This window comes from Sus scrofa, chromosome 10 (genome assembly GCF_000003025.6).
Source record: "Sus scrofa isolate TJ Tabasco breed Duroc chromosome 10, Sscrofa11.1, whole genome shotgun sequence".
In the NCBI taxonomy this organism is placed as follows: Eukaryota; Metazoa; Chordata; class Mammalia; order Artiodactyla; family Suidae; genus Sus; species Sus scrofa.
The window spans coordinates 43,901,590-43,929,552 of record NC_010452.4 but is presented as its reverse complement, the minus strand read 5'-3'; the positions used below and the strand labels follow the sequence as shown (position 1 = coordinate 43,929,552).

General features: G+C 43.2%; 1 protein-coding gene across 1 annotated transcript; it reads left to right on the top strand.

Annotated features, from left to right (window-relative positions):
• HACD1 (3-hydroxyacyl-CoA dehydratase 1) lies at positions 112 to 27,963 on the top strand. The gene is made up of 7 exons (XM_013980233.2): positions 112 to 453; positions 10,894 to 11,011; positions 11,197 to 11,215; positions 11,292 to 11,380; positions 15,412 to 15,533; positions 21,850 to 22,028; positions 26,141 to 27,963. The coding sequence occupies exons 1-7, from the start codon at positions 197 to 199 to the stop codon at positions 26,221 to 26,223; spliced, it is 867 nt and encodes a 288-aa protein (XP_013835687.2). The 5' UTR covers positions 112 to 196; the 3' UTR covers positions 26,224 to 27,963.

Here is a 27,963-nt window from a genome sequence, read left to right as displayed (position 1 = left end):
CTCGCGCCCCCGCGCCCAGGCCCGGCGGCCCGGTCCCCACGCGACGCGCGCTCCCGCAGGCCGTGGGCAGGACCGGGGGCGGAGTGGGCAGGACCCGGGACGGGGGGTCGGGAGGGGCGGGGCGGTGGCCGGGGGCGCCCGCCCCTCCCACTGCGGGCGGCCGGGCTGGCGGCACTGAGCCCCCTGCGCGCGGCACATGGGGCGCCTGACAGAGGCGGCGGCAGCGGGCGGCGGCGCTTCAGAGGCGCGCTCGGCCGGGCCCCCTCCCACTCCCCTGCCCCTGTCGTCCACCTCCCCCGGGTGCGCGGCCACCATGGCGTCCAGCGAGGAGGACGGCGCCAACGGCGGCTCCTCCGAGGCCGGCGAGGAGAGGGAGGCCGCGGGCAAGAGGAGGCGCCTGGGCTTGTTGGCCACCACCTGGCTCACCTTCTACAACATCGCTATGACCGCGGGGTACGTGCGCCCCGAAGGGCCCTCCCCGCGCCGCTGCCCCCCGACATTCCGCGCTCCGGCCGCCGGCGGGGCGGCGTGGGGCGCTGGGCTCCCTGGAGGGGTCGCCTAGCGGGCCGGGGGCGCCTGTGCGCGTGCGTCCAGGGCGGCCGGGTGGTCGCGGTGTAGGAACGGGGAGCGGGTGGCGGCCGTGGGGGAGGGGCGCTGTCGCCTACGCCGCCACCGTCGCCGGGCTTGAATGGAGCGGAGCGGGGCGCGCGGGGGGCGGCGGGGGGGGCCGGGGCCCTGCTTCCCGGGCATTGCCTAATACGGTGCACGGTGTGGCGCGGCGGCCGCGGGGCGCGGGCCGGAGGTTAAGTATAGACCCGGGCAGGAATGCGGGGCCGACTCGCGGGGGAGGCGGCTCGGGCCCGGCCACACCGGGCGCCGCCGCTGCTGCAGCTCCTGGTGCACAAACGCCGGGTCCCGCCACCCCGGAGCCCAAAGCTGCCCGGCCGGTGGCCCAAACCCGCTTCCTCGGCCCCTGGCCTCTGGAGTGAATTTCCTTGTGCTCCCGATCTCTGGGCAGAGTGTTCCTAAAGGTTCATATCATCGCATTTTTTTTTTTTTTAAGTAATAGTGAGCCCGACAGCTTCTTACTTGGGTCGATTTTCAAAAACCCTACCTTATCGGAGCATGGCACTTGTGTCCAGCATCTTGAGGGCTCCATGACAGATAGGCTGTACTTTTATTTCTGGCTTTGAGTGTGACTTACAAGTTAAGGTTACACAATGACTATCACTGCAAAGAGCTCTCACAGTGGCTTGGGTCCACCGCTTTTCAAAACCTGCTTGGGAAAATGCTTTCCGGTGTCTAAATGGCATTGCCGTTTAAAAAAGTTATTTTCCTGTTGTCTCATGAAATTATTATTAACTTGTATAAATGTGGGGGAAGTTAAACTTCTCTAGGGCTTGTAGAAAAAGGTGATTGACAAAGATTTAGTAAATGATTTGACACAGCACTGAATACCTATTTTGTGCTTCATATTAATTATAGTTGGTTAAAAATATTAACATTTATTGGAAATTCTGTGTGCCAGGCACAGGGTCTGTTACTTGAAACGTAAGGGACATTTTTGACCCTCTCCAAACCTCTGAGGGCTGCAGGATATTACAGTTAGTAGAATGGGAAACTGAGGCACAAACACGCTAAGTAGCTTGCTCAAGTTCACACAACCGCAAGAGTGAGACTTGGATTTCAGCGCAGACAGACTGACTCTGGAGCCATACTACTACTTTTTTACACTATTAAATTTCGCGATTTTTAAGAAGTTTTATTGAAGTATAGTTGATTTATAATGTGTTAATTACTGCTGTAGAGCAAAGGGATTCAGTTGTATTATATCCATTCTCTTTCAGATTCTTTTCCAATAAAGATTATCACAGAATATTGATTAGAGAGCCCTGTGCTGTACAACAGATCTTGAAAGAGAAAACTAATATATTCAGAGCTACTGGAGAACCGTTGAAGACACACTGTGTGCTGCAGCCTTTCGATAACCTGGAGGCTGAAAAATTCCCTCTCCTCTCTGCTAATCTCATCCAATTAATAAACACTTGGGGACACCTGCCATTTATTAATGGTCTGCTGTCCCTTTCCTTTCCAGAACACTCTCCCTTTTGAAGGCCAGGTTACCTTTGAAAAAATGAGACTCGATGCATAACTCTGGTTTAAAGCTTTGGGTGACACCCCATTAACCTCCGCTGTAATGGAAGGGATTTTTGGCTGTCTGTCCTTCAAGGCTCTTTGCATTATCTCCCCGATTCCCCTTTCCAGTTTTATTGCTTTTGAAATCTCCAATATCTCACCCTGCCCTCAAAACACCATGCAATTTTGTTTTCGTGGCTCTCTCCATCTTTGCTCAGGCTGATAATCATTCTGGGTAATATTCCCTGTCGTCCTCTGGTGACTTCTAACCAAGCCACCTCTTTGAAGTTTTCTGGGTCTCTTACCCCACCTGGAATGGACTTAAATGTTCCCTCACTTCATCCCTAACCTTCCCTCCCTGGCTCACAAACCACTGCTCCCGCGAAACTTGTCTCCCTCTTGTGTCGAGAAGGTCCCATGCCATTTTCATCTCTGTTTAAAGGCAAAGGTAAGGGAAATGGAATAAGCCATATAACTGAGCCTCTTGGGAGGCTTTCTCAAGGCCTTGAGATTGGAAGAAGGAATAGGATTTGCCGATGTAGAGGGTAGACATTTCAAGTGAGACGAATTCTGATGGTAGGCATGAGATGCAAGAAAGCCTCCCAATTTAATCAGAGGGCTGGGGAGCGGTGGCAGATGAGGCTGGCGAAGTTGCGGCGTTGAGAGTGGGACACAGCCACCACGCCATGTGCATTTAGCATATGTTTGGTTTGGGGAGCAGAGGTTCTTTCTGTCCATTTGACTTGCTTGCTTCATTTTTCTCTTTTGGCAGAACTTTGGAGGGTTTATTGATTTTTTTTGTGATCGTTTTGAAAACCATAAGATGATATTTAAGAAATAATACTTTGGGAGTTCCTGTTGTGGTTCAGCGGACACGAACCTGACTAGTAACCATGAGGATGTAGGTTCGATCCCTGGCCTCACTGGGTGGCCGTGAGCTATGGTCTGGGTCGAAGACATGGCTTGGATTCCGCATTGCCGTGGCTGTGGCGTAGGCCAGCGGCTGTGGCTCTGATTGGACCCCTAGCCTGGGAACTTCCATGTGCTGCCCCTTCGGCCCTAAAAAGCAAAAAAAACCAAAAACAAAAACAAAAACAAAAAAAACCCCAAAAAAACCCCCAAAAAACATTTTGACCTAAGTGTAAAAAAGATCTTGCTTAGCATGTAAGCTTGGCATGACCTTTCATTCTGTAAGCTTAGCATGATCTTTCATTTTTCCTGGATTTACCTTGTTCATGTGAGTAAAACTTCCTTCAGATTTTTACTCATATCTCCGATCTTCCGTGCCTATCTTCATTCCAGTAGCAACTGCACCCACACACTCTTTATCCCCCTCGCTTGCTTTATTTTCTCCATCGCGCTGATTCCTGTGTAACCATACAATGGATTTGACTAATTCATCTTGTTGCTTGTCATCTGCGTCCCCATTTACGGTGTCAGCTCCATGAAGCACTCAAATATTTCTTGGGTGAGTGAATGCACATTATAGTACATTGTTTCATATTGTCGTTAGAGTATCTTCTCTATTGCATATTCTGTTTTCACTCCCTATTCCACCAAATATTTCTGCACAGATATAATAATTACACTCTTTCATGGTTACATAAGACTATTTAGGGTGAAGGTGCAGTAATGGCATGACTCCTGCCTCTATTGACATTTTGCTTGTATTTGTTTCTCTGGAATTAGTTGTTTAGAGTGAATTCCCACAGTAGAGCTACAGCATGTAATTAATTTAATTAAGTAATAATGTAATTTCAAGGATGTGAGGCTTTTATGGTGCTTGTTCATAGGAGATGCTTGACTAGGAAAGGGAGCATTTCTCTCTCTTGTTTCTCAACGAAGGCAAATTTTTTTATTCAAGTATAGTTGATTTACAATGTTGGGCCAATTTCTGCTGTAGAGCAAAGCGACCCAGTCATGTGTATTCCCTTTCTCATATTATTTTTCATCATGGTCTATCCCAAGAGATTGGCTGTAGTTCCCTGGGCTGTACAGCAGGACCTCATTGCTTATGCATTCTAAATGGAATAGTTTGCACCTGCTAACCCCAAACTCCCCGTCCATCCCACTCCCTCCTCCCTCCCCCTTGGCAACCACTAGTCTGTTCTCTGAGGCTGCCAGTCTGTTTCTGTTTTGTAGGCAACAAACACATTTGAAGCCCGCATGTGCTAAGTACCTTGTCCTAGGGCAAGTGAGAGACAGAAGATAAATCTTTCAGGCGCTGTCCTTGGCAGAGCCTTCCCCGGGGCACTTATAGATTGCCAAAAAAGACAGACTGGAATAAGGATTTCGCAGCGATGTCAGGTCAGACAGGTGGGGAGAAAGCTTCGTGGGGGAGACCATCAGGTTCCAGCTGGGCTTTGAAGGATGAGTAGGATTTACGAGGCAGGCATGAGGAAACCATGAGTTGGGGCCCCAGAGATGTGACACTGCTTGACATGCTGTTGGGTGAGAACAAACGGGCCTGAAGTGTAAGGTGGGGAAGGCAGACAGATGAATTACCTGGTGTATGGCAAAGGCTTGGCTTGCTTGCTCACATGTTTGGGTGCTAACCTGCAAACATTCGGGGAAGGTATTGATGGAAGGTCATGTTTCACTGCTTTTCAGCCAGGTAACCTCAGGTAAGTTCCATTACCTCTCTGACCCTGGCTTTTCTCATCTGTTACACTGGAACAAAACAGCTACTTTGCTAGATTATTACAAGGAATAAAGACACGGGAGTTCCTGTTGCAGCTCAGTGGATTAAGAAGCCAACATAGTGTCTATGAGGGTGTGCGTTTGGCAGCTCGGATCTGGTAGCGCTGTGGCTGTGGGGTAGGCCAGCGGCTGCAGCTCTGATTTGATCTCCAGCCTGGGAACTTCCATATGCCACAGATGTGGACATAAAAAAAAAAGAAAAAAAATTAGTGGATAGGAAGTAGTCAGCAGGGTGCCTGACATACAGTACATGTTAAAAATAACTCCTCTTCCTAGTGGTTAATTTAATGATGTGCTTCTTGCAGAGAGAAGCTAATATTCTCATAGTATACAGGGTGTCAATTATCAGAGCACCATACCCAAGGTTCAGGTACATACATTTCTCAATGTCAAGCAATAGACTTGTATTTTATTCCCAAGGAGGAGAGATCCACGTATGGATGGATCTAGAACAGCTTGTTTATCCACTTATCTACATCTACTGATGGGACGTTTGGGTTCTTTGGGTTCTTTGCAGTTTGGGGCTCTGACAAAGCTGTGAGCATTCGTGTGCAAGTCTCATATGGACGTGTACTTCCATTTTCCTTGTGTAAAGACCTATGAGTAGAAAGGCTGGATCATACAATAGTCACAGTCTTTGTTTGTTTGTTTTGCTTTTTAGGGCCATACCTGCTGTGTATGGAAGTTCCCAGGCTCAGGGTCGAATCGGAGCTACAGCTGCCAGCCTACACCACAGCCACCGCAATGCTACAGCTGAGCCTCGTCTTCGACCTATACCTCAGCTCATGGCAATGCCAGATCCTTTAACCACTGAGTGAGGTCGGGGATTGAACCTACATCCTCATGATCCTAGTCGAGTTCGTTAACCCCTGAGTCACGATGGGAGCTCTTACGTTCTTGATTTCTTATGCAACTGCCAAACTGTTTTCCAAAGTGCTGGTACCATTCCCCATCCCCACGGGAGGTGAATGAGCTTTCCGGTTGCCACACAGCTTCACCAACCATTGGTGAGGTCACTCATCCTAATGTTATACTTTCTAAGAGGTGTCTGTGTTCTCGCATTGTGATTGTAACTTGTGTTTCTCTAGAGATTAAGAACACTGAGCATCAGAGTTCCCGTTGTGGCTCATTGGTAACGAACCCGGCTAGTGTCCATGAGGGTGTGGGTTTGATCCCTGGCCTAGCTCAGAGGGTTAAGGATCCTGCATTGCCGAGTGCTGTGGTGTAGGTCACAGATGTGGCTCAGATCCTGCATTGCTGTGGCTGTGGTGTAGGTCGGCGGCTACAGCTCCCATTGGACCCCTAGGCTGGAAACTTCTGTATGCTGCAGGTGTGGCTCTAAAAAGACAAAAAACAAAACCTAAAGGAAGTTGTTTATAAAAAAAAGGTTTTTTTTGGTCTTTTTAGGGCCTTACCTGTGGCATATGGAGGTTCCCAGGTTAGGGGTCCAATCTGAGCTGTAGCTGCTGGCCTGCACCACAGCCACAGCAACACAACATAGGATCTGAGCCAGGCGTGTGAACTACACCACAGCTCATGGCAGTGCTGGATCTCTGAACCACTAAGCGAGGCCAGGGATCAAACCTGCATCCTCATGGCTACTAGTGGGGTTTGTTTCTGCTATGCCACAGCTGGAACTCCTCCAAAGAGAGTATTTTCTCAAGGACTGAAATTGTCTATGTGGGTTCAGATTTGGGTAATCAACAGTGCGGGCATGTTTAAAATTAAAAAAAAAAAAAAAAACTTTCCAGAAAAGAATTCCTAATTATAGAAGCTCCAGTTGCTTTTGGAAATTTTTAAAATTATAATTTCTAAACTTATGGATGTAGGAAGTTCAAAGTTAGCCAAATGCAGAGCCCTCAAGAGAGACTTTAATTTTGACCCTTTGTGTTAGAGGGTTTAGGATGAAGGGAGCATTGATGAGTTCAGATTAGCTACAGTCTGTATCTACTGAAAAGCCCATGAAAGGTTAGCATAGATGGTTCCATGGTCCTTTCTTTTTCTTTCTTTTTTTCTGTCTTTTGTCTTTTTAGGGCCGCTCCTGTGGCTTATGGAGGTTTGCAGGCTAGGGGTCCAATTGGAGCTGTAGCCTCCGGCCTATGCCACAGTCACAGCAACGTGGGATCTGAGCCACATGTGTGATCTATACTGCAGGTCACAGCAACACCTGATCCTTAACCCACTGAGCGAGGCCAGGGATCGAACTTTTGCCTTCATGGATGCTAGTTGAATTCATATCCACTGAGCTATGAGGGGAACTCCTCCATGGTCCTTTCTAACCCCAGAGTGTTAATTTCTTTTATTTCCAACAGGTTAGTAGTGATATTAGCCTAATACAGTACTAGTTGGTACAATACTGCCACCTATGGAACAACACTGTAATTTGTTATACTGTTATAATCCATGGATTTTTATATCATGCTTTTGAAAAAATGTAGAAACCTTGCCATCTACATGAATATTTTGATGAATTCTTTGGTAGGTTAATAATCACCTCTCAAATTGATCTTTTGTAAGAATCTGATTTGGATTTGCCTCAAAGAAAAGACAAGTGTATGGAAAATGTGAATTACAACATCTTATTGGGTTATTATGAAAATGAAATATTAATATGCTTAATATACATATGGAACAGTATCCAGAACATTGAAAGCAGTCGGGAAATCTACTTGTTATCATTGTTGTTATTATCGTTTAAGATTTCTGCATTTTGGAGTTCCCGTTGTGGTTCAGTGGTAAGGAACCTGACTAGGATCTATGAGGATATGGCTTCGATCCTGGCCTCACTCATTGGATTAAGGATCTGGCATTTCTGCGAGCTGTGGTGTAGGCTGCAGAGGCAGCTCAGATCTGGTGTTGCTGTTGCTGTGGCTGTGGCATACGCCGGCAACTGCAGATCTGATTCGACCCCTAGCCTGGGAACTTCTATATGCCGTGGGTGCAGCCCTAAAAAGACACACACACACACACAAAAAAAACCCCACCAAACCCAAAACAAAAAACTTCTGCGTTTCAAAGCTCTTTGTGATAGTTTAAGACATTTACCTAATTTCTTTTCCTATCTTGCTAGAAAGTCATTGTTGTTTTACCTCCTTATGTGCTAAGGAAGAGGTTTCCAGGGTTGAAGTGCCATTCTGTCATTTTCTTACTTTTCTATCGAGTTTGCATCTTCCTCACCCTTCACCAGTTGTTTCTTTGTGGGCACCTTTAAGTCATGGGTCTATTTTATGAGTGCTCTTTAATTAAAAAGTTAAAACTGTATAATAATTGTAGAATTCAGAAATCCACTTAACCTAGATACTTTGGAGACCACTGATTCTAAAAGCCTGCGGTAGCTATTCAATTTCATGGGTGTATTATTCAAGATATTTAAAAGTTACAGGTGATACAACTTTTTTGAACTTCAGAGTGCTTTTGTAATTGCAGTGGAGACCAGAAAAAAAATTATCTCTCATCAGACTTTTAGAGATCCACTACTAGGGTAAGAAGGCTGGTCTCCACAGGTGTAGCTTGTGTTTTAAGCACCATTAATTCACAGAACAGCATCTGCATTTAATGTACAAGTTTAAGTTGAAATGGGAGGGCATGTGTACTTTTTCTTAAAATGAACTCTTTTTTTTTTTTTTTTTTTTTGTCTTTTTGTCTTTTGTTGTTGTTGTTGTTGCTATTTCCTGGGCCGCTCCGGCGGCATATGGAGGTTCCCAGGCTAGGGGTTGAATCGGAGCTGTAGCCACCGGCCTACGCCAGAGCCACTGCAACGCAGGATCCGAGCCGCGTCTGCAACCTACACCACAGCTCACGGCAACGCCGGATCGTTAACCCACTGAGCAAGGGCAGGGACCGAACCCGCAACCTCATGGTTCCTAGTCGGATTCGTTAACCACTGCGCCACGACGGGAACTCCCTCTTTTTTTTTTTAAAAAAAAAACTTAAACTATAGTTGATTTACAATATTATATTGGTTTCAGGTGTACAATATAAGTGATTCAGTATTTTTATAGAATATACTCCATTTAAAGTTATTACAAAACAATGGCTGTATATCCCTGTGCTGTATCCTATATCCTGCTTGCTTTTCCCCTGCTGCAACTAGTTTTAAAACAAACTTTTATTTAAAAATTTTTTTATCAGTGTATAGTTGATTTACAGTGTTGTGCCAATTTCTGCTGTACAGTAGTGTGACTCAGTCATAGGCATATATTCATTCCTTTTTTTTCAATTCTCCATCACAGTCCTTCTCGCAAGACTTGACATCGTTGCCCGGGCTCTACAGTAGGACCTCACTGCTTATCATTCTGAATGGCATAGTTTGCATCTACCAGCCCCAAACTCCCCTTCCATCCCACTCCCTCCTCCCTCCCCCTTGGCAGCCACAAGTCTGTTCTCTACGTCTGTGAGTCTGTCATTTCCGATTTATTTTTGGCTCTTGGGGCAATGTCATCTTTTCTGGAAAAAAAAAAAAAAGCAGCAAGTTCAACACAGAATAAAAGTGTAGAATAGGACAAAACCAAGGGGCGGGGGGATGTCATAGCAAAAGTTAAGAGATGAGATGTTGCCAAAAGGTGGTGTTCTGTCCCCTCTCTGGGGAATGACATTTAGGTGGCAGCACACGCCTTTCCGTTTATGCACATAGGGGCTGATACTCATTTTTTCAGGTAAAAGGGTAGGGTTGGGAGGGCTTTCTGGAGGCTTAGGGACTAAGGCTAGTCTCTCACTCCGCTTGACCCCCCTTTTCTGAACAGGGGAAAGGAGTCCACCATATGAAGGAGGTAAAGTGGAAGAGGGAAGGATGCCCCTTGACAGGGTGGGAGGCCAGACCCCGCAAAGGAAACAGCTCAGGCTGGAGCCTGGAGGGAGACTGAATATGGCGATAATACCGTTAACTCTCCCCAGAAGAAACAAACTCTAAAAGCAGGCTTGAGAGTTCCCGTCATGGAAGACAAATCTCACTGGTACCCATGAGGACGCAGGTTCACTCCCTGGCCTCGCTCATTGGGTTAAGGATCTGGCATTGCCGTGAGCCTTGGTGTAAGCCGCAGATGTGTCTCAGATTTGGTGTTGCTGTGGCTGTGGTGTAGGCCGGCAGCTGTGGCTCCGATTTGACCCCTAGCCTGGGAACTGCCATGTGCTTCAGTTGTGGCCCTAAAAAAACCAAAAAACCAAAACAAACAAACAAAAAAAAGTAGGCTTATGTCTGACTTTCCATATGTGTCCCTTCTGTGGCACTGCAATTGTTTTTATTTAGTGAAAATTTATAAAAATTTTAATTAATAATTAATTATAATTGATATTTTACTTATATGACATATAATTACATACTATGTATTTGTATAAAATATATATTTATACACATTTTTACTTATAATTACATGTAATTTTTTACTTATAGTTACGTATTATTATATAGTATGTGTTTGTATAAAATACATATTTATACACACAGCTTTTTACCTGAAATCTTTATGTAATAATTAAATGCTTTATCATAACTTCATCTTTGGTACAGAAACTTATTTCTTCAGTCTGTCGGATTATCTGCTGAAACCAAAAATACAATGGACATTGTTTGACATTTATATGCACTTGGTCTTGAATATGTTCTGTTTATTCCCTGAAAGAGTCAATGTAAAAATTATTTTTCATTTCTTCCTATGGATTTTTAAAATAGAATAATGAACTGAGAGCATAATAAGACGTACATGTTTTTGGAGTTCCCATTGTGGCGCGGTGGAAACGAATCTGACTAGGAACCATGGGGTTTCGGGTTTGATCCCTGGCCTCGCTCAGTGGGTTAAGGATCCGGCATTGCTGTGAGTTGTGGTGTAGGTCGAAGATGTGGCTTGGATCCTGAGTGGGTGTGGCTGTGGTGCAGGCTGGCAACTGCAGCTCAGATTAGATCCCTAGCCTGGGAACCTCCATATGCTGCAGGTACAGTCCTAAAAGACAAAAAGACAGAAAAAAAAAAAAAGCGTTATTACAATTAAGGTATTTCTTTTCAGGAAGATCCAAAGAATTTCATTTGGATAGAACTTTATAAAATACTTTTATTTTTCCTAGGTGGTTGGTACTAGCTATTGCCATGGTACGTTTCTATATGGAAAAAGGAACACACGTAGGTTTATATAAAAGCATTCAGAAGACACTTAAATTTTTCCAGACGTTTGCCTTGCTTGAGGTAAGTTTTCACTAATGCTGTTTTTCTATCACTGTCATAGTTATTTGAAAGTATATGTGTTGAGCAAAATTAATCTTATTTTGCTGATTAGTTACCCCCTTGGATTCATTAAAACCAGTGATGACAGGGGTTTATTTTAAATTGCATGCTATTGACATATGATTTTATTTTTTATTTGCTTACAGATAGTCCACTGTCTTATTGGTAAGTTTTTGATTCATTTTCTGTTTTTGGCATAGATTGCACCTAGGGCAGCCGTTGACTTGTTTTTCTCTTTAAGGAATTGTACCTACTTCTGTGCTTGTGGTTGGGGTCCAAGTGAGTTCAAGGATCTTTATGGTGTGGCTCGTTACTCACAGTATAAAACCAGTAAGTGACATGACCCTTTCTCTCCTTGAGCCTGCAGGAAAGCTTTCTTATCAGCAGGAGTCCAAAATACTACCTTGCTGCTCTTCAGGGAGCAGAATCCTTGGATAAAGAAGGATGGGCTTTGGATTTCAGTGCAGTGGTCCATTGATTTAGTGCATTGGTAGTGAATGGCTTTGAAACACAAGCGGAACTAAAAATTGGCATTTTCTAGCCATAATATCTTCTCCTCTGGGGTTTCCCAGTTTTGAAAATCAGTGTTCCTATTCCATCAGATGGTGAACCAAACACTTTCTTTTCTTTTTTTCTTTTTTAAGGGCTGTACTTGTGGCATGTGGAAATTCCTGGGCTAGGGGTCAAATCAGAGCTGCAGCTGGATCCAAGCTGCGTCTGCGACCAATGCCACAGCTCAAGGCAACACCAGATCCTTAACCGACTGAGCGAGGCCAGGGATCAAACCTGCATCGTCATGGATACGAGTCAGGTTCTTAACCCGCTGAGCCACAAGGGAAACTTCGAACACTTTTTTTTTCTGTTGAAGTTATGTGTATTCTCTCTGGTTATGCAGTTGAAGTTGTCAGTATAAACAGTTTAGTTTTTCCTCATTTAGTATCGAGTGTTTTAGCCACAAACCTACAAAGTTAAGGAGGTTCTGCAGATCTGAACAAACGGAAAAAGCTACACGAAAAGTGAGAAGGGTTAAGGAACTTGGAGAAAAATAAGCTTGGTACTTATTGAGGCATGACAGGAGCCAGACCTGGGTCTAATTAATGGCTTAAACCCTTTTAGGCAGACAAACACCATGCTTCCTCTGTCAAGTCATTGGGCCTTGGAAACTCATGACAGAAACATGTCCCACGTGGCCCTTCTGACCTTCTTGACAGCCTCTGGAGTCTCCTGTCTACTTGAGGACAGCTCTCTGGCCTCCTTCCCATTTTTTCAGATGCCTTTTTTATCCTCTCTGCTTGGGATAATACCTCATCTCCCTTCCATTGCCTGCTGGACCCACGGGCCTCCTGTCTGTGTGGGGACAGATGGCCGACCTTCTGCCCTCTTACTCCTCCACAGTTTAGTCCTCCCGACTAGTATCTTTCATTCACCTTACTCCACCCACCTGGTCCCTAACCAGTGATGCCACACAAACAGCAGTGAGCACATGGCCTACGGAGAGCCAGGCTCTTTATTCAGCCTGCTCGGTTGTTGAGAAGCAGGAATCCAACATGAACAGATACATACAATAAAAGAGACACAGTCCCAGGAGTTCCCTGGTGGCCTCGTGGGTTAAGAAGCCAGCATGGTCACTGCTCTGGTGCCCTGGCTCAAGAATTCCCACATGCTCTGGGTGGGGCCAGAATAAAAAGGAGCAAGAGGGACATTGTTCCAGAGAGTGAATGAGAATAATAGGCAGGCTAGGACCACAAAGAGTCTGAAGACCGAGCAAGAAGAAAGATAGGACAGCATACACAACATTAACTGGTTTAAAGAACTTAAAGGGGAGTTCCCCTTGTGGCTCAGCGTGTTAAGAACTGTGAGGATGTGGGTTCAATTCCTGGCCTTGCTCAGTGGGTTAAGGATCTGGTGTTGCTGTAGACTACGGCCTAGGTTGCAGATATGGCTCAGATCCCAGGTTGCTATGACTATGGTGTGGGCCTGCAGCTGCAGCTCTGATTAGATTCCTCGCTTGGAAACTTCCACATGTTGTGGGTGTGGCCCAGAAAAGAAAAAGAGAAAAAAAGAAAAAATTTAAAGGGAAGCTAATGGGTGACTAGTCCCCATGAAAAAAAAGGTCCTTCTGCTCTTTTTGATGCTGCGGGAGATCTCTGCCTTAATATTACTGTTTAATCCAACAATGGTGTCTCAGTGGCACCTTTCCACCCTTTTTAATTAATCCAGCCAGTGTTTATTGAGTGCATCCCATACACCTGGCACTGTCCTGCCTTCAGGGTTTACAGAAAGGAGTGAGGCAGTCTTAGCTGTTACAGACACTGACTGTTGAGTGCCTCTGTATGGATATTGAATCATTTAACACATACAAATCATGCACCTATTCTGTGCATGACACGGTGCTGGGAACCTGGCTGTTCGTAATATAAATATGGGTCCCACCTGTGGAGCCTGTACTCTGGAGAGCTGCTGAATAAGTTGTTGCAGAAATAATTGTTTGATTACATTAGTGTTAGTGCTTTGCCACAAGAGACCCATGTGGATTGCAGTAAGCAAGCAGGGGCCGTGGCCTGACTTGGGGAGCAAAGGAAGGCTTCCCCAAGGAAGGAATGTATTCGATGAGCCCTGGCAGATAGGCAGGAGTTAGGCAGACACAATGTAATAGAAATTGGCAAGTGCTGTAAATCAACTATTCTTCAATTGAGAAAAAGAGAAATCAGCTAGTGTTATAATACAGATATAAACACGGTACTGTGAGAACAAGAAAGGTGAGCTAGTAACTACTTAGAGTGAGAGGAGGCATTTGGAACAAGTTTTCCAGAGGGTGTGATGTTTTAGTGGGATCTTTGAAGATGGGACAGGTTTTCTGTGGGGAGTATTGAGAGTAGCATTCTAATTTGAGGGAATAGAGTTCCCTGGTGGCTCAGTGGGTTAAGGATCTGGTGTTGTCACTGCTGTGGCTCAGGTCACAACTGTGGTGTGGGTTTTATCCCTGGCCCAGGAACTTCTGCGTGCTGTGGGAGAGACCCCACAAAATAAAAACAAACAAACAAAAAAATGAGAGGGAACAGCATGTGTGAAGACACAGACATTCAGAGCATATTTGGGAAATAATACAAAGTTGAGTGTCACCAGAAGGAAGTGGTGGGTGAGCGTCAGGATGAGTCATTGCACGAGAAGATTTCTGAGCTCAAATTCTAGAGATCCTGGAGGATGCTCAGATGGGAGGGCTTTGCCTCTTTCTCTGGATACGCAATGGAGCTTTTAAATCCTGGGATTGACAGTTTCTGATTGTGTTTTTGTTTGTTTGCTTTTTCCTTTTGTTCCTTTTTAGGTCCACACCTGCAGCATATGGATGTTCTCCGATTAGGGGTCGAATTGCAGCTGCGGTCTCCGCCCCAGCCATGGCAACTCGAGATCCGAGCCAGGGATCAAACCGACATCCTCACGGACACTAGTTGGATTCTGAAGCCACTGAGCCACAACAGAAACTCCTCTTTGTTTGCTTTTTGTTTTGTTTTCACGGCAATACTGGATCCAAGCCGCATCTGTGACCTACACCACAGCTTGTGGCAACAATGGATCCTTAACCCACTGAGTGAGGCCAGGGATTGAACCTGCATCCTCAGAGACAACATCAGGTCCTTAACCCAGTAAACCACAGTGGTAACTCCTGCTTCCTTTGTTTTGCTTTTAAGAGAAAACTTCTATCTCTGGAGAGACTAAAGGCTGGAGAGCTTGTAGGAGCTGTGACAAGAGTCTGCATGAGAGATGATAGGATCCTGACTGCACTTAGGGGTAGCAGAGCGGAGGGGAGGGGGTGGGTCAGGGGTAAGTGCCACAGTCGGATGGGTGTGATTTGACAACTGCTAGAAAAGTCTAAGGGTCAGACTATTTCCCTGCTGCTTTTGAGGGGCTGATGCTGTCCTGAGATGGTTGAGTTATTGGCTGGAGTGAAGGGTGAGAGAGAGAAACCAGTAAAAATTTGACCATTCCTGTGCATAGGATGTGTTTAAATTGCCTGTTTATAAAGATGTATGTCATAATGACCGCATTATGGGTTTTTTTTGTTTGTTTTTCATTTTCAAAAGCGTTAGGGAAGCATAGTTGATTTGCAAGGTTGTGATCATTCTGCTGTACAGCACAGTGATTCAGTTCTGCATGGACACACCTCCATTCTCTTTCAGATGCTTCTCCCACATAGGTTATCTCAGACTATTGGGTAGAGTTCTCTGTGCCCTGCAGGGATCTGTCCAGCCCTAACGCTCCTTCATACATGCACGGCACATGGTAAATAATGAAAAGGAAGTATCTTCGTGGAAAGAAGCTCAAGGTTAAAGGACGCTGTGGCTTTCTCTGTAATTCTGCAGATCCAGAATGAGGAGAGTGTGGTGCTCTTTCTGGTCGCGTGGACGGTGACAGAGATCACTCGCTATTCCTTCTACACATTCAGTCTTCTCGACCACTTGCCGTACTTCATTAAATGGGCCAGGTGGCGATGCCTTGCAGTTCAGTTGCTCACGGTCCTGCGTGTGCATGTTCTGTGTGCTGAGCTAACACAGAGAAGTCGGCTTTGTCTTAGCCCCGTGTTGTCAGGAGGCTGCTGTGTGGGATACTTGCAGTTATATAACTTGCATTCTAAAGGCTTAATTTAGTAACCAGAGGGGAGTCATATTAGTATATATCTCAAGTGAAATCGATGCCAGATCATTTATATTCGTGTCCTTAAATAACCTCTGGATTGGTGATTCATGTTTCTTCGAAAGAACGATATACATTTGTGGAATTATATTAAATAAATTCTGGGCCTCAAATAAGGCGTTTTGTCTGATGGACCTCAATTATTTTCTTTCCAAAGTTTTTTTTTTTCTTTTAAGCGCTGCACCCACGGCATATGAAAGCTCCTGGGCTAGGGGTTGAATCAGAGCTGCAGCTGCAGGCCCACACCACAGCCACAGCAATGTGGGATCCAAGCCTCATCTGCAGCCTACACCACAGCTCATGGCAACACTGGATGCTTAACACACTGAGCGAGGCCAGGGATCGAACCTGCTTCCTCATAGATACTAGTTGGGTTCATAACCTGCTGAGCCACAACAAGAACTCCATTCTTTAAATTTTTTGTTAAGCTACCGAAATATGTTATCATGGTGAAAAAAACCTCATACAAGACAGAAGAATGTAGCAGTGCTCCTACCTGATCCCCCCGCTCCCTTCCCCTGGAGAGAAAAGTTGAGAGTTTACCCATCCAGATATTTTTTTCCTTTCTTTCTTTTTATGGCCACACCTGAAGCATATGGAAGTTCCTGGGCAAGGGTTCGAATCAGAGCTGCAGCTGCTGGCCTAAGATGTGGCCCACAGCAATAGCAATACCAGATTGAGCCGCATCTGCGACCTGTATCACAGCTTACAGCAACACCGGATCCTTAACCCACTGAGCAAGAGCAGGGATCAAAGCCTCGTCCTCACAGAGACTATATTGGGTTCTTAACCTGCTGAGCCACAGCAGGAACTCCCAGACTTTTTCTTATTAACAGCAATGTGCATACACAGATGTGAGTTTTTATAGGTATAAATAAGATGACATGATACTTGATTTTTGTTCACATATTGGAGTTTTTTTTTTTTTTTTTAAACAGTTCAGGTATTTTAAATCTAGCTAACTCATAGTCTGTAGTATGATTGAGCAAGTTCTCTATTGCTAGTTTATTTTAGATTCTTTGCAAACATTTTCTAATGTCATAAATATACTGCTTTGTGATATTAAAAACAATGCTAGAGCCGTATTTCTGTTATTTGTTAAAACTCTGATATTTATATGAATACATAGCTAACCTGTAAAGGTAATTCATAACTGGTGGTTTTGATCCCCATGAATTAATAAAGCCTAAGACTTTTTCTTAAGTGACTACTCCTTTTTTAGTAACTCCTATATTATACATGTGCAAATATAATAAATTTCTATATGTAAGTAAAACCAAAAAGAAAAAGAAACCTTTGGGAGTTCCCACTGTGGCACAGTGGGTTAAGAATCCATCTGCAGTTGCTCAGGTCACTGTGGAGGCACGGGTTTGGCCCCTGGCCTGGGAACTTCCATACACCATGGGCGTGGCCAGAAAATTAAAAAAAGAAAGAAACCTTTTAAATTGTCTAGATTAGCAAATGATGCTAATTATGTATCCTTTTAAACTTTTAAATATTCTCTAGCTACTTTTTAGACATGTGCAGTTTACCATTTTGTATATAACAAGACGCTTTAAAATAATTTGAGCTTAGGGAGTTCCCGTCGTGGCTCAGTGGTTAACAAATCCAGCTAGGAACCATGAGGTTGCGGGTTCAATCCCTGGCCTTGCTCAGTGGGTTAAGGATCCGGCGTTGCCGTGAGCTGTGGTGTAGGTCGCAGACGTGGCTCGGATCCCTTGTGGCTGTGGCTCTGGCGTAGGCTGGCGGCTACGGCTCTGATTCGACCCCTAGCCTGGGAACCTCCAATATGCCGTGGGAGTGGCCCAAGAAATGACAAAAAGACAAAAAAAAAATAATAATAATAATAATTTGAGCTTAAATATACTGTCTGTCACAAGAAGGTTGCACTACCATTTATAAGTATGTAGTTAGTTTTAATTTTCTTGGAAACTTAATCACTCTTAGCAGTTGGGTGTTTGGCAAGACCAGGTGTTTAGACTGTAGCTGGATTCTGATTCTAGAATGCCTCTCAAGGCCATTTTGCAAGACCTCCGTCTTTCTAACCTCTAGCACCTTTGAAAATACTAATTCATGACATAGTCTCTTTTTATTTGCTGTATTTATAAAATCTGTTTGCGGAGGATAATGGTCTTTAATACTTTCTAAATGCCTTTTAGAATGCATTTGCATGTTTTGAATTTCTGGAAAACTCACAACCCTACCACTGCATGTTTAGATTTGCTGTTAGAAATCCTTTGTCAATGGCCTTCATGTTAAACAGGTTACTATAAGATGTTTCAACTTTGAAATGCATAGATTAACATAACCCATCACGTCATGTCTGTAATCATTAATCACAATTATGAATAATTATATTTAATGTCAAAAATCTTAAAAATCTCAATCATTTTATATTTACCAACCCTATTCAATGACCTAAAATAACATTTGTGTTTATGTTCAAATGTTGAAGCTATTTTCAAATAAAAATTCTCTTTAAAAATGGTTCTGTAGGAGTTCCCGTCGTGGTGCAGTGGTTAACGAATCCGACTAGGAACCATGAGGTTGCGGGTTCGGTCCCTGCCCTTGCTCAGTGGGTTAACAATCCGGCGTTGCTGTGAGCTGTGGTGTAGGTTGCAGACGCGGCTCGGATCCCACGTTGCTGTGGCTCTGGCGTAGGCTGGTGGCTATGGCTCTGATTCGACCCCTAGCCTGGGAACCTCCATATGCCGCGGGAGCGGCCCAAGAAATAGCAACAGCAACAACAAAAGACAAAAGACAAAAAAAAAAAAAGAAAAAAAAATAAATAAAGCTTCAGCTGTGATTTATAAAAAAAAAAAAAAAAATGGTTCTGTATTTATAAATAGTTGCCCTACTGTGATGGTTTGAATATACTTTGATTCTATTTACATGCCAAAAGTGTTCTTAGAAAAGCCAACTAAATAGATAATTGTAACTGTTATGTTTTCATATTGATTTCCCTTTTAATTTAAAAAATGCACCCCCTTCAAAAAACTTTGAGAGTTCCTTGGTGGCCTAGCAGTTAAGGATCCAGTGTTGTCACTGCTGTGGCTAAGGTCACTTCTGTGGCATGGGTTCGATCCCTGGCCCAGGAACTTCCACATGTTATAGGTGAAGCCAAAACATTTTTTTTTTTTTTTTTGTTATTTATCATTAGGAATCTGTGAGGATTCGTATCTTTTCCAGAATAGGTAGTGACTCTTTAATGCTGTCATCAGAACATTGAGAAATGGTGACATATAGCCTTTTTAAAATGCAAATAAAGTCAAATTATATAATCTTTTTCCACTTCATTAAAAATAATCACTGTCTTTAAGACTTTAACTTAGTTTCGGAGTTCCCGTCATGGCGCAGTGGTTAACGAATCCGACTAGGAACCATGAGGTTGCGGTTTCGGTCCCTGCCCTTGCTCAGTGGGTTAACGATCCGGCGTTGCCGTGAGCTGTGGTGTAGGTTGCAGATGCGGCTCGGATCCCGAGTTGCTGTGGCTCTGGCGTAGGCTGGTGGCTATGGCTCCGATTCGACCCCTAGCCTGGGAACCTCCATATGCTGCAGGGGCGGCCCAGAAATAGCAAAAAGACCAAAAAAAAAAAAAAAAAAAAAGACTTTAACTTAGTTTATTCTAAGGGCAATTTTTTTTTTTTTTTTTTTGGTTAAAAAACCATTCTACCAAGAAAAAAAAAATCATCTGAGAATTACATCAGGTTAAAAAACACTTAATAAGTTGTTTTACTTGACAAGGGAATATAAAGTGTTCAGTTATGTGATTTTAAGTTGAGGTCAGAAATCAAAATTGGGAAAGATTGCCTTAAATGACGTACACATACCTACCCAAGGCTGGTAAGAAAGCAGGTAACACACTCAAGGCAGGAAAGGGTACAGAGGAAGAGGAAAAAGATCATTCTTCTTTCTCTACTAGTTAATCTGTTTTGGCAAATAATTCTGTCCCCCTCTGTCGGCTCTTATCCTTGCATTATCCTTGGCACTTAGAAATAAGGTGGGGTTTTTTTTGGTCTTTTTTTTTTTTTTTGAGGGCCATACCTGCAGCATATAGAAGTTCCTACCTAGGCTAGGTGTCAAATCAGAGCTGTAGCTGCTGGCCTACATCACAGCCACAGCAACGTGGGCTCCAGGCTGCATCTGCGACCTACACCACAGCTCACAGCAATGCTGAATCCTTAACCCACTAAGCGAGGCCAAGGATCCAACCCACATCCTCATGGATACTAGTTGGGCTTGTTACTGCTGAGTCACAATGGGAACTCCCGAATAAGGTGGTTTTTAAGTTGTCTCCAAATTTCTGCCACACTGACACATATGGCTTTTCTTTATGTCTTCATCCTAACAAAATGATTAAATAAAATACAGCTCAATTTGATTTCTTTCTTTCTTTTTTTTCTTTTTACAGCCATACCTGTGGAATATGGAAGTTCCCAGGCCAGGGGCTGAATTGGAGCTGCAGTTGTGGTCTGCACCACAGCCACAACAACCCTGCATCTGAGCCGTATCTGTGACCTATGCTGCAGCTTATGGCAATGCTGGATCCTTAACCCACTGAGCAAGGCCAGGGATCGAACCCACATCCTCATGGACACTATGTCAGGTTCTTAACCCGCAGAGCCTTAGTGGGAACTTCTGATTTCTTTCTTTTTCCACCAAAATTTTGACCTTATTTTTCTGTGGCAATTGTTATATAGGGGCTGACTTGGAGAAAACTGTTTTTCTTTGATGTAGAAATGTTTTTGCCTTGGGCGCTTGAGGCAAGGCCGTCCTGCTGGACATCAGTGGACACTTGCACAGCATTCCTCTCACTGTAGGTGGAAGTGGTGCCTGGCCCAGTCTGTGCCAGAGAACCATCCACAGTCCACACGAACAAACCGACCGTGATCTGGATTTGAAAGACAACTCTCTCAGCTCTCTTTGAAGCAAACTAAGATTCCTTTTGTGTGCAGGTTCAGGAAACGACTCCTCTTTGTTTTGTCATGAAAGCAGATTTCGATGGTTTGTTCATTAGTAGTAAGTGATGCTCCAGGTGATTTATCAGTTTTCTTGAAATAGTCATTCTTTGGCATTCCCATTGTGGTTCAATGGGTTAAGAACTCAGCTAATATCCTTGAGGATGCAGGTTCTATCCCTGGCCTCGCTCAGTGGGTTAAGGGTCTGGCGTTGCTGCATGTTGTGGTGGAGGCCAGCAGCTGCAGCTCTGATTTGACCCGTAGCCTGGGAACTTCCATGTGCCACAGGTGTGGCCCTAAAAATAAAAAAGTAAAATAAAATAGGCATTCCTTTAATTAGTCATCACAGAGGGTTTTCCAAATGCCTCAAAAGAACCACTTTGGCAATCTCAAGATTTAACTGTACAATTAGGATTTTAACTGCCCTTTTATTTATTTTTATATCATATTTTTGTCGTTTTGTCTTTAAGGCCTCACTCATGGCATATATGGAGGTTCGCAGGCTAGGGGTTGAATCGGAGCTGCAGCCGCCTACACCACAGCCACAGCAGTGCGGGATCCGAGCTATGTCTGTGACCTACACCACAGCTCATGGCAACTCCGGATCCTTAACCCACTAAGCAAGGCCAGGGATTGAACCTGCATTCTCATGGATGCTAGTTGGATTCATTAACCGCTGAGCCACGATGGGAACTCCCTTAACTGCCCCTTTAAAAACACACCATTTGATCAACATTTGACTAGTGGCAGGGGAAAAAAAAAAATCAGCCAGTGTGATTCCAGGTGTCAAAGAAGTTACCTTTACAGTAGCTTATAATACTTACATTTACAATACAACAGAATATTTACAGTACTTGTACCCTTCATCATACTTAAAAAACCGCACATACATTTTAAAAATGTATAGCTGTTTCAGTCCTGGAAAGCACTTTTACTTCCTCCTTTATTAAAATCTTGCATTTAAATTGGAAACTGCTATGAGGAAAAAAAAATGATGATAATTAAATTAGTAAGTGAATGATTAAAGGAAAAAACCTTCTTAATGTGAGGTTACTCTAAATATGTATAGGAAGGAGAATGTTTAAACTTAAATACAGTGGTAGCAAAAGAACAATGATATAAAATCCATTATTTATTTTCTTTCTCCAGATATAATTTTTTTATCATCTTATATCCTGTTGGAGTTGCTGGTGAACTTCTAACGATATACGCTGCCTTACCATATGTGAAGAAAACGGGAATGTTCTCAATAAGACTTCCTAATAAATACAATGTCTCTTTTGACTACTATTACTTTCTTCTGATAACCATGGTCTCCTATATACCATGTAAGTATGTATCTGTTAGTACTTCCATTTAGCACGCACTGTGAAAGTTTTTTGAAAGATGTCATACAACGCTCAAATCATAAACGAAAAATGTCTTACAAATACGTCCAAACCGCTGTTCAGTCCCACATATATTTATAATTTGAAATAATTGAAGGGCGAGTTGTGAGAAAATAGGTAAGTAAACGAGTACACAAATGATCACCTTCTTGATTCATTTACAAATAAGCTTAGTATGATTTATGTTTTTAAAGAAAAGAGAGAGTTGCAGTTGTGGCTCAGCGGTTAAGAACCTGAAGTTGTCTCCATGAGGATGCGGGTTCGATCCCTGGCCTCACTCAGTGGATTAAGGATCCGGCATTGCTGCAAGCTGGGGTGTAGGTCGCAGATGCAGCTTGGATTTGGTGTTGCCGTGGCTGTGGCATAGGCCTGCAGTCCCAACTCTGATTCCACCCCTCGCCTGGGAACTTTCCTAAGTCATAGGCACAGCCATAAAAGGGGCGGAAAAAAAAAAAAAAAAAAAGGAAAAGATAGAGTATGTGTCAGTGAATTCTTTAAAAGCATTTAAAATCATGTATCTGAATATAAACATGTTATCCAAGAAAATCTGAGGTCATTTCTGTCTATTCATTAAGCTCATCCTTGGAAAAATCACCTAGGAGGACTCTTCAGTCTTATCTGTGTTATCTTATGTACTAGAAAATAATAAATAAGCTGTTTTTCTTAAAATATTTTGAATAACTCAGCCTCTTCAGTAATTTCTCATCACCTTGCAGTAGTTGAAATGAATTGGTGAGGCTGTCTTCACTCTATTTATATACCCACATTGGTATATTCTTAGGTCAAATGTAGATAATCATTAGCAGGGCACATGAAGACAAAATACGGCTGTCATTTGGCCTTCTCGATAAAATTAGAGACTCTGAGTTCAATGGGGGATTAAAGAAAATGGAAAAGAAAATAGAACCTAAAGTCTATTAAAGAAAATCAAATCTGTTAAAGAAAATAGAATCTAAAATCAACATTGACAGAATGTAAAATATTTCATCGAAAGAGGATAAGTATAAAATTTGGCCATTCATTGGGACCTCGCCCTTTGTTTTTTTCTGGCCATGCCTATGGCATGCAGAAGTTTTGAGGCCAGGGATTGAACCCATGCCACAGCAGCAACTCGATACACAGCAGTGGCAAAGCCAGAGCCTTAGTCTCCTGCACCACAAGGCAACTCCTGAGACCTCCTCCTTTCCATCTTTTCCAAAAGTCAAACTTGACGTGATGGTCATATAGTGTTTTTATTCCCCTCATCTTCCCCCATCTCGCCTGTCTCTCATCCTGCCATCCAGCACGGCTGGTTCAGGAGGGCTCGGGGACGGGTACCCAGAGCACTAGATTTTCTTCCTCCTTCTCCCAACATCTAGTGAATGGCAGCCCCACCTTGAGCAGAGCCAGGCCTTGCTCCACTGTCTGGCACATCACTGTTACACGTTTGGGTATTGGGTCTCCTGCTTCCTCGCAACCCCTGAGGCATCCCTGTGGAAACCAGGGCCCCAGATCATGGCTTGAAACCATCAAACCAGTAACTTGTGACTGTGTGTTTTCAGGAGTCCTGGGAGATGGAGACCAGCCTTTGCCAGTGGCAGCGTCTCCGTTTATCAGGCCCCACTTGCTGGAGGATCAGTCAGCTAATGGGATGTTTTCCAACTGATTATTAGTATTATAGAAATAGCAGCTCATTTTAGTTTGCTTATTAAATCCTTTGCTAATTACAAGTATAAAGGTGTGGGTTGAGCACTTATTTTCTTACTCAGAAGAAGTGCTCTTTGTTCTCATTTATTAATGGGCACATGACGGATTAGAGAGGTTAAGTGAATTGCTTAAAAGTCACTCTGCTAGTAAATAAGGTCACGGTTTGAAGTCAAGTCCATACTTCTGCTAAACTACTCAGTATGTCATAGAGATAGTTGCGAAAAATCATCAGTCAGCTTTAGGTACTTGTGGCCTGAAAATAGTTAGGCCTTTAGGTGTAATATGATGGTTCCATTTATCAAGATGAACAGTACCTACTTAAAAAATAAAAGCCTGTATGCATTTTGGCCCCATTTGAGCTCTGTTCTAAAAACAGTTATCCACAGTTGCCTAGGCAAAAATATTCAAAGCTTGTTTTTTCCTTAAGTTCTTTGGGTTTTGGTTCTTCTGGTCATCATTTTCAGAGATACTTTTACCCTTAAATTGTTTCTAGCTGATGTTAATTTGTTCATCCACCAGCATTTACCCTATAATTTTTTTGTGTGTGTCTTTTTAGGGCTGCACCCTCGGTATATGGAGGTTCCCAGGCTAGGGGTCGAATCGGAGCTGCAGCTGCTGGCCTGTGAAGGATCAGAGCCGTGTCTGTGACCTACACCACAGCTCACGGTAACACTGGATCCTTAACCCACTGAGTGAGGCCAGGGATTGAACTCAAGTCATTATGGGTACTAGTCAGGTACGTTACTGCTGAGTCACAACGAGAGCTCCAACCCTATAATTTAAAATACTGATTCAGGAGTTCCTGCTGTGGTGCAGTGGATTAATGATCAGGCATGGCTCATAGGTTGTGGAATAGGTCGCAGCTCCAGCTTGGATTCGATCCTTGGCCCAGGAACTTCATATGCCACTGAGGTGGCCAAAAAAGAAAAATACTAGTTCAAATTGGCTCAAGATAATTTGACTTGGCAGATGAGCATTTGTCAAACTGACCTAATACATATTCATTTGTGTTCATGTACAACAGACTACCCTTATGCCCAGCCATAAAGACTTTTGCTGTAGGCCTTGTTTTATTTATTTTTTATTATTTTAATTTTTTTGCCTTTTAGAGCCGCATGTGCAGCATTTGGAAGTTCCCAGGCAGAGCTACAGCTGCCAGCCTACGCCACAGCCCCGTAGGATCCAAGCCCTATCTGAGACCCACACCACAGCTTTGCAGCAACACCACATCCTTAACCCACTGAGCGAGGCCAGGGATCAAACCGGCATCCTTAATGGATACTAGTTGGGTTTGTTGCCGCTGAGCCACCATGGAACTCTGCTCTGGGCCTTGTTTTAGAGCCCTGTTCTGTCTTGCCACTGACTACCCCTCCACACAGGGCCACCCCCTGCCTTCAAATCTGGAAACCTGGGACCGTGACATTTGCTACCTAGCTGGCACTGAGGGTACAGCTGGGGACTACATAGCTCTCTGCCCCGATCAGCTGTGTCACCAGTGTACTCATTCCTGAGATCGAGGGGTGGCCAGGGGGCAGCTGTTTGTGGAGGGGATGGATGACACTGGGCCATGTGAGCTCAGATATCTGCACAGATGTCCATGAGACCCCTCGTGGTCCAGGACAGCCAATAAAACAGAGGGAAGGGGGCCAGGTGGAGCAGCTCATCTGGTGCTGGAACATTCTGGCACAGTGTTCCCAAGAGTTAATGGAATTCTAAATTCAGACATGGCCTTCTAGGTCATTATGAACGTATAGTTATCAAAATGTTTGTTTGCAAAAAAAAAAAACCCCACCCCTGACAGGAATTCCCACTCGGTGCACAGTGGGTTAAAGGACCCGTGTTGCTACAGCTGCAGGACTTTCCACGTGCCTCAGGTGCAGTTGTAAAATTAAAAAACCAAAAAGCAAAACCAAAAAAAAAAAACCCCCCCACAAAAAAACCATGACAGTTAATAGCATTAAAATGTGTAGTTCTGGGAGTTCCTGTCACGGCGCAGTGGAAATGAATCCAACTAGGAACCACGAGGTTGTGCGTTCAATCCCTGGCCTCACTGAGTGGGTTAAGGATCCGGTGTTGCCGTGGGCTGTGGTGTAGGCCGGCAGCTGTAGCTGTGATTCATCCCCTAGCCTGGGAACCTCCATATGCTGTGGGTATGGCCCTAAAAAAAAAAAAAAAAAAAAAAAAAGATTAGTCCTGTAATACATAGACTTCCCATTTGTTCTCTTGTTCTGAGTCCTATAAATATTTGAGGAGGAGCCATAGTATATTGAGTGTTGGCCCTGAAAGCTTACCATACTTAAGTGTCTCCAGTGTAAAAAATCTCCAGCAGGAGCTTATGTTCCTTGTTTTCTTTTTTTTCAATCAAGTGTTTCCACAACTCTACTTCCATATGTTACGTCAGAGGAGAAAGGTGCTTCACGGAGAAGTGATTGTTGAAAAGGATGATTAAATGATCCCTACAACAAGGTGCTTTTTCTGGAATAACCAGGATTGAGTCCAAGTTTTAATAACAAGAATAAACAGCTTCATGAAATATTGCGGATTGTATTATTTACTAAACTCTTCCTTGGAACACGTGGTATTGGCTTGTATCTTTCTCCTTGTTGTGACTAGGTCCATTTTCTACAAGAACGATGCAAGTCTTTATTATCAACTCTTAGGTAGGTGATGATCATTAAAAAAATAATTGGATGTATTACCTAGAAGAAGAAAACTTCAAAAAAAAATTACTCAATTTTTTGCAATGTACGTGCAAAGCTTTTTAAATCAATACTTCGAAATTAGTTTAATGATTTAACATTATGGTGCCTGCCAGTGATATTTATGTGATATTTATCAATGGAACTCAACACAGAATTATAATCAGTTATTAATAATGTATTGGTATTTCTTGAACTCAAGATCTATGTCTCATATTTTTGATTAATAACAGTTTTTTGGTTATAAAGTCATATTTTGATTAATAACAGTTTTTGGAAACATGGCCTTAATTTGCTATGGTAAATCCTTTGATATAGATAAGGTAGCTATATACAAAAATATTCAGGTAGGTGTCACAATTGGAAAATATATTTTAGAAATATGTTTAGGCCGTAGAAATTACTTATACTGCTAAACGATTGCGTTTTGATTTGAATTAACTACTCGAGGTCAGCCTTCTCAACTACAGGGATATTAATGGGTTAGAAAGGATGTAAGTATATACTTGGCCTGATTTGTAAAAAAAAAAAAAGACACTACATTGGGTTTGATGGTCACGTTGGGTCTGTTACATTCAGAACTCTGGCTTTAAAAGGCTGCTCTATACCGAGGCATCATTTAATAAAAACCATCTTATGATAATCCCTTTATGGTACTTAGGTAACAAAAAGCTTTAGGGTATGCTCTGAAATAGACTCATTTTATTCCGAATTCCATTAAATAGCAAAAAGTCTTATAATAAATCTTCTATGTGTTTAATAGAAAGGAACACTGAAGATATTCTCACAATGCTTATTATTAAGTATATCTTTGAAAAATTCCTCCCCCCCCATTATATTAAGGTAGGCTGCTTTCCTGACCTGTTTCAGAGAGAATCTTAAATATGTGACTTTAAAAGAAAAGGAACTTTTCGCCTGCTGTAGATATATAGGTGTAATTTTGGCTTTAAGTGTTCTGTATTGTTTGCATTCACAGTCAACATGTACCATTACACTTTTCAAAATTGCTTGTTTTGTGTTACCACCTCCTCTTCAAACTGTCTTATGCGGAGATTTGTAGTTCAGGATATGGCAAACTTACATTTTAGATAACTTGATTTTAAAAGGTGCTATTTCTTTTATTACATTACATTTTAATCTTTCCTCCTGCAGCTGAATATTTTAACAAGCAATGTGCATTAGGTTACCAAGTCTCAAAAATGCTGATGTTCATTCTGTTCCTAACATGGCTTGATCCGTTTTCATCTTGAATTTTTATACAGAAGAAGCTTTCAGGGAATTTTCCCCTTTGGTAACATAGCATAAGCCGGTCACATATTTATCTTGTGAGATGCCTGTCTTACAAAAGATAGGTTTAATCCTCTTCCTAAAACTATGTTAATTCAACTTGTACTCCCTGCCAGCAGCTGTAATACTCTTTCCCCTTAAGTTGTAGAATATCTGGAAGTAGGAATTGTGATCAATTTTAATAAAAATGAAGATGCATCAAA

Excerpts from the sequence above, each read along its gene's own strand:
- HACD1 (XM_013980233.2), top strand. The coding sequence starts at position 197 with ATGGGGCGCCTGACAGAGGCGGCGGCAGCGGGCGGCGGCGCTTCAGAG. Across the intron at positions 11,381-15,411 it reads TTACTCACAGTATAAAACCA|ATCCAGAATGAGGAGAGTGT; the intron begins GTAAGTGACATG and ends GTAATTCTGCAG. Across the intron at positions 22,029-26,140 it reads CATGGTCTCCTATATACCAT|TGTTTCCACAACTCTACTTC; the intron begins GTAAGTATGTAT and ends TTTTCAATCAAG.